Source organism: Nannospalax galili, unplaced genomic scaffold, assembly GCF_000622305.1.
Source record: "Nannospalax galili isolate Female #2095 unplaced genomic scaffold, S.galili_v1.0 scaffold299, whole genome shotgun sequence".
NCBI lineage: Eukaryota > Metazoa > Chordata > Mammalia > Rodentia > Spalacidae > Nannospalax > Nannospalax galili.
Genome location: NW_008343973.1, coordinates 440,138 through 446,137, shown reverse-complemented (window position 1 = coordinate 446,137; position 6,000 = coordinate 440,138). Strand labels below are relative to the sequence as shown.

Sequence of the window (6,000 nt, the reverse complement as noted above, 5' to 3'; positions counted from 1 at the left end):
TTAACAACACAAGAAAAAAGGAAGAAAACTGACTGTCCATGTCGATGGGGTGGAGAACTTTGTCTCTTTGTCTCTTTGTCTCTTTGTCTCACATATGCATGTTCTTCCTTTCTGCCCTGGTTGGTTTTTGTGTCAACTTCAGGCAACCTAAAGTTCCCTCGGAAGAAAGAACAGCAAGGGAAGAATTGCCTGGATCAGAGTGGCCTGTGGCCATGATTGTGAGAGACTGTCTTATGTGATGATTGATGTGGGAGGACCCAGCCCACTGCACCATCCTTAGGCAGGTGGGTCTGGGCTGTATAAGAAAATTGGGAATCAGAAAGCCAGAAACCTCCATGGTTTCTACTTCAGTTCCTGCTCTGACTTCCCTCAGTGATGGACTGTAAGCTTAATAAATAAACACTTTCCTTCCTCAGAGTTTTGTTTTTAAGCATTGTCACAGAGACACAATGTAGAACACTCTCCAAGCTACTTTGTATCCAGTACAAAACTTCATTAGTGGCTTTATTTAAAATCTAAACCCTGAAGTTGAGTCTTGTTCCAGCGAAGTTTTAAAGGTAATTATTCAGAAAACAAATGACAAGTCAATACAATCTATAGTTGATTTAAATAGGAATCTTTAATGATTGTGTCCCACTTCTTCTCTGTCTTCCATACTTTAAAAAAGTGCTCCAAAGAATAGAATCTGATTTTAATGGCAAATTTGAATCACTACATTATTGAAGGCAAAGAGGTAACAAATTACAGACTAGTGCAAAAACTAGGGTTCCCACATTCTCTAAAGTGCTTCCTGATCAAAAGTTAAAACCCGAAATCTCACTGATTTGTTAAACACTGGAATATTATTTATATAAACTTTCATCTTTGCCAGCTTGGAGCTTTGGCTTGGACTCAAACTTCTAGAATATGCTAGAGAACAATTTGATTAGAGCAGGGGTTCACAGATGGGGATGAAAGGAGTCACTCCATCTTCCTCTCAGTATTGCACAATATAAAACCCACCAAGTGGTAGGCGGTGGGGCCCTGTTCTCCCTGCTGGCCACAAGAAGTCCTCAGGTAGGCCATCTCACAAGCTGCCATCTAGGCTGTCAAACACCATGGGTTGATTTTACCCAAGCAAACCTTTCTTTCTGCACCTAGAAAGAAGGGAGAGATGGAGCTTGTATGTTACCCTCAAAGCCATGGTAGACAGAGGAACGAGCTGAGAATAGACTGACTCTTACAGGATCCTCCAACCTACTCCCTAGGAGCCAGGAGACTTCATCTGCCTACACATTCCCACAGCACCCAGGACCCAGTCAAGCAAGGTCTTTCTTTGGGCTATTTCTTCTTGAACCCACTTTTCCACTGGCTCAGGATGAAAAAGACCTTCCTCCCTTTGGAAAGGTGTTCTCACCACTTTTAGTTTCATTTCCTTAGAAAATGATCACTGCAGATAAACACATTTTTATAAATAAAAATTGAGGCATATTTGTAATATATTAAAATTTTCACCAACAAAGGTGTATTAAAAATTTCAAGTTCTGTCATTCGAGTTCAATAAAGGCACACGATTTTTTTCCCTTCAGGTCTGCAATGAATACAGTCACCAGCAATGAGTCACTGTAGTTTTGTGGGACTTCCTTTGATTTTCCTCTGATGGAGACAGGTAAGCATTCATTCATGAATCAGCGGCTTGACTCTACCACCCAAAGAACATTTCTAGATGGAGGGTTTTAAATGAATTCCACTGTTGATTTCAGAATCACTGACCCACAGCATCGTGGCTCAATCACGCCAAGTCTGCTTTGGCTATTTCCATCAGGGCTTCTCCCTGCCGAAGCCTTTCCGGTTCCCGGGTTCCGATGCTCTCCGCACCAGCCTCGGAGGAGGCTTGGGTGGAACGTCCTCAGTCAAACTGTCTTCCCTGCCTCGTCCAAACTGGTCTTTGGAGAGAAGGGGCTGCCTCAGTACTCCAGGTGTCTGGGTGCCCCCCTCTTTGCTGCTGCGCTGTGCTGGAAGGGTGCTGGTTTGAACGCGCCCAGAATCCATGTCCACCTCATTCTTCCATTCCATTTTATAGGTCTGGGAGGTTTTCTTTGAGAACTGCTCTGGCAAGAAGCGTCTGGTTCGGGGCTGCAAATTAAGCACGGTGGTCCCGGCATCTGTCTCTGAGTCGCTACTATTACCGTCTGTCACAGAACAGAAGGGCAGTGTGGGCAAGCAGGGAAAAGAGGTACCACAAGAGACCTCAATACCTCAAAGGGTCTCCAACCCTCCCCTACTATTACCGTCTGTCACAGAACAGAAGGGCAGTGTGGGCAAGCAGGGAAAGAGGTACCACAAGAGACCTCAATACCTCAAAGGGTCTCCAACCCTCCCAGGGGCCTGCGGACAGAGAAAGTCAGAAGGCCCACTCCAACTCCTGCTAAGTGACTTCCAGCATCTGAGAACACTCAGGCCACAAGCATGTGCCCATGCTAACTTTGAAGAGCTTACTGTGTGCCCGGGATTGCTAAATGCATTTGCCCCTTGACCCCACATCCTCCTCCATTTTGCAGATAGCGTTAAGGTTCAAGTATTAGAAAGCGCTAGAGCTGGAATTCAAGCCTCAAGCTCTTGTGGCTCTGCCCTCAGCGGCCCCGGAATCCCCACTAGAGGGCTCATCTCAGACTCTGACACCAGCAAGCAGTCTAATGGCACCTTGCCGCTACTTAGATTCTTCACTTCATTTAAAATTGTATGAGCAGGGTCGGGAGAAAATGGCTCAGCGGTTAAGAGCACTGACTGCTCTTGCAGAGGACCCAATTCAGTTCCCAGCACCCACATGGTGGCTAACTGTCAGTAACTCCAGTTCCAGGGGATCTCTTCTGACCTCTTCTGACCTCTGCAGGCATTGCATGACACAGGCACACCTACATACATGCAAGTAATACACTCATGTCCTGGGACACTAACTTGACACAATAGGGCTTAGCACAAATGACAGAATGTATGAATTCCAGTGAGGGGAGGCTATGGAAGGGTGCCAGTGAGGAAGGGGTATAAAGATGACTAAGATTGATTGAGATGTTCTGTATGAAATAAAATATAATTAATAATAATAAGTAAAAATTCTATTAAAAGTAATAATAAATAAAATATTAAAAAAATTTGCATGAGCAGATTTGTTGACTTGCTTTACATGTCCATGAAAATATCAAAACAATGTGTAATGAGATCTGGGTACTGGGGATCATAAACCATTGACAGGATGGGCTGCTTGCCTACTAGTTGAAATTTTTGGAGCTGAGAACACTTTTCTGGACATGCAGAAACAAAGCTGCTAGTTATGAATATTCAATGTCTTACCTTCCATTTCCCTCCCTCTCATTTTTCACCTCTCCCTCCACTGGCATGAGCAACTTTTAGACTTTCTCTCTCTTGGTTACTTCAATAAACAAGCAGGTATGTGCAGGTCGGGGGGGGTGCAGGGTGGGAGGGGGGCACGGGGTTTTAATTATTTTTACATCCTGTATTTTAATAAAACTGAATCTTAATGTAATTCTTCTGGGATTTAGAGAGAAGATCCTGGGTGTATACATGAAGATTACCACCAAAGAAGTAAAATTTATGGCTGATTCTATGAAAATACACTAGAACTAGGGTTGAATTGTAAATGCTTATCCATTTCCAGATTTATACCTTTCTATTTACCTGCTTAATAACTCCATAGTAACAATATTTGCTTTTGCTATATCAAATGATCATTATGGAAAATAAGTGACTGGATTATTTATAATCTAAACAGAACACCATTCAAAACTGGTTTCAATAATAATAAGAGGCAATCCTGTTACTGTTTCACCTGTGTAAGCATTAAAGTTATCCTTAATGAAGAAAATGAAAATATTTTTGTAAGTGTTAACAAATCTAAAGTTTTTCTGCTTCAAGTATAATCATTACCTGCATTAGAAATATTCTTCTTCTTTTGTAGCTTTTCTGGAAGTTTTGTATTTTTAGGTAAGGATAAATACCGAGAAGTTGAAGTGGAAGCCTATGAAAGAGACAGAACACATTGTTCAGATTACATAAATGCTGCAAACTAGAACAGCTAGATTACATTTATGCAATGAGTTATTATATAAATTACAGTAAAAGTTAAAACTTTATGACAAAACTCAATCTTCAAATACAATTCCAGTCCTTCATTGCAACGTTACTTTTTCAGGCTCTATAATTAATGCACTTAAAATAAATCCCTGCCCAAACCTAAGGCAGGTCATACAAAAGGGAAAATAAGTGGGCCCGTTAGAAAGATGTGACAATCATTAGCTGTTTTTAAAGAAAAACTACAAAACATCCATCTACAGAAGTAGCTTTCTTTTACTTAGAAAGACATGGAATCTGAGTGTCTGGGTGGGGGGAGTAGATGTGATAAAACGCAGCATATTTAAGTTTCATTTACTTTAATAAATCTTTTAAAATATTTTATTTATTATTTTTATGTGTATGTATTGTTTGCATGTAGGTAAGTGCACCCATGTTGTGCAATGGCCACAGAGGACGGAAGAGGCTGTTGGATCCCCTAGAACTGGAGTTATGGACAGTTGTTAGCTGCCATGTAGGTACTGGTATTTGAACCCGGTTCTTCTGCAAGAACAGCCAGTGTTCTTAACTGCTGAGCCATCTCTCCAGCCTCACACTTTAATATGTCTTAAAAATGATAGAACATCAAAAGCCTTACAAAATCAAACTACGGACATACTGAATGGTAGAGTTAACAGTTACTGGTCACTGCTGCATACTGTACACAGAAGAGCTTTTTCCTGTTCACACAACTCTGATGACCCAATACAAGGTGATATTAAAAATATAATGTCTGCCCTGCTACAGCAGTAAATGACTGCATGACCATTAATGGCCTTCCTTGTCTGTTGACAAGTTCCTGCCCATAGACTGTTGAGCAATCTACACTGTGAGTTCTCATGCTCCCAGCCACTCTGGGCTTCTTTTATTCTCCAGAAAATATGAGCCTTGACTGGTATCAGCGCTTTGCTCTCTGTTACCTCTCTCTGGAAAGCTCAAATGCAGTCAATGGCTACATAACCAATGTTTCTGTCAAAGAGCAATGAACTGTAATGAGAAATGAGCAGCGATCCTGTAAGTTTATATCAGCTAGTGACATCACAGTTCTCCTAGTCTACATAGTACACGATGTTCTCACCACAAAATCACTGATGACACATCCTCAGAATGTATCCTGGTGTTATGCACACAAGACTGTCCAGTCATGGAAACCTGACCCAGCCATTCTGATTAAAATTGTGATTGAACTGTTGATAGCATCTTTTTTTTTTAATGTGCATTTTCTCCAAAGCACCTACTGCTTTAAACATAACTTGATTTATATTCTATTGCTGGTTACTTTTTCCTCCAGTAGGAGGAGATATGAATCTTAGACATAGGAATCTTAGTACATTTTATTCACTAGTGAATTCCATGTGTCTAAGACACACACTGGCAAGAATGTAAAAAGCGTTCAAAGAGTATTTGAAACAAGCCTGGTGTGGTGCTCCATGCCTTTACATCATAGCACATGGGAGGCAGAGGCAGGCATCTGTGAGATACAGGCCAACCTGGGCTACAAACTGAAGCAGAGGATGGTGGTGCAAACCTATAATACTAGTACCTAGGATGTGGAGACAAGAGGATCAGGAGGTCAGAGTCGTCCTCTGTACTACAGTTGAGTTCACCACCAGCCTGGGCTACATAGTAGTTTGTGTCCCAGAAAGAAGCAAAAACTATGTAAAAGGAATTAACTGTTATTTGTCTCTTTTTTTTAGATATGTTTCATAATGTTGCTCAAACTGGCCTCAACTAGTCCTCCTTCCTCAACCTTCCAAGTTGTTGGGACTAAAGGAGCATGGTAAAAAAGAGTTTATTACTTATTCCATCCCAGATTTTCTGGGACTCAGCCCTTCTCAGTAGCTATTCAACCAGCAGAGTCAGAGATGCCAGGAGCAGGTCAGCACAGCAGCT

At 41.6% G+C, this 6,000-nt stretch overlaps 1 protein-coding gene across 1 annotated transcript in view; it reads right to left on the bottom strand.

Moving 5' to 3' along the window:
• Positions 1-636: 636 nt before the first annotated feature.
• The window catches only part of Slc9a2 (solute carrier family 9 member A2), a 91,315-nt gene continuing 85,951 nt past the window's right edge, over positions 637-6,000 (bottom strand). Inside the window, exons 11-12 of the mRNA XM_008840303.2 lie at positions 3,925-4,015; positions 637-2,171 (exon numbers count right to left, since the gene is read on the bottom strand). Of these exons, the coding sequence (XP_008838525.1) occupies positions 1,801-2,171; positions 3,925-4,015 (462 nt within the window). The 3' untranslated portion in view covers positions 637-1,800. The remainder of the gene's footprint in view (positions 2,172-3,924; positions 4,016-6,000) is intronic.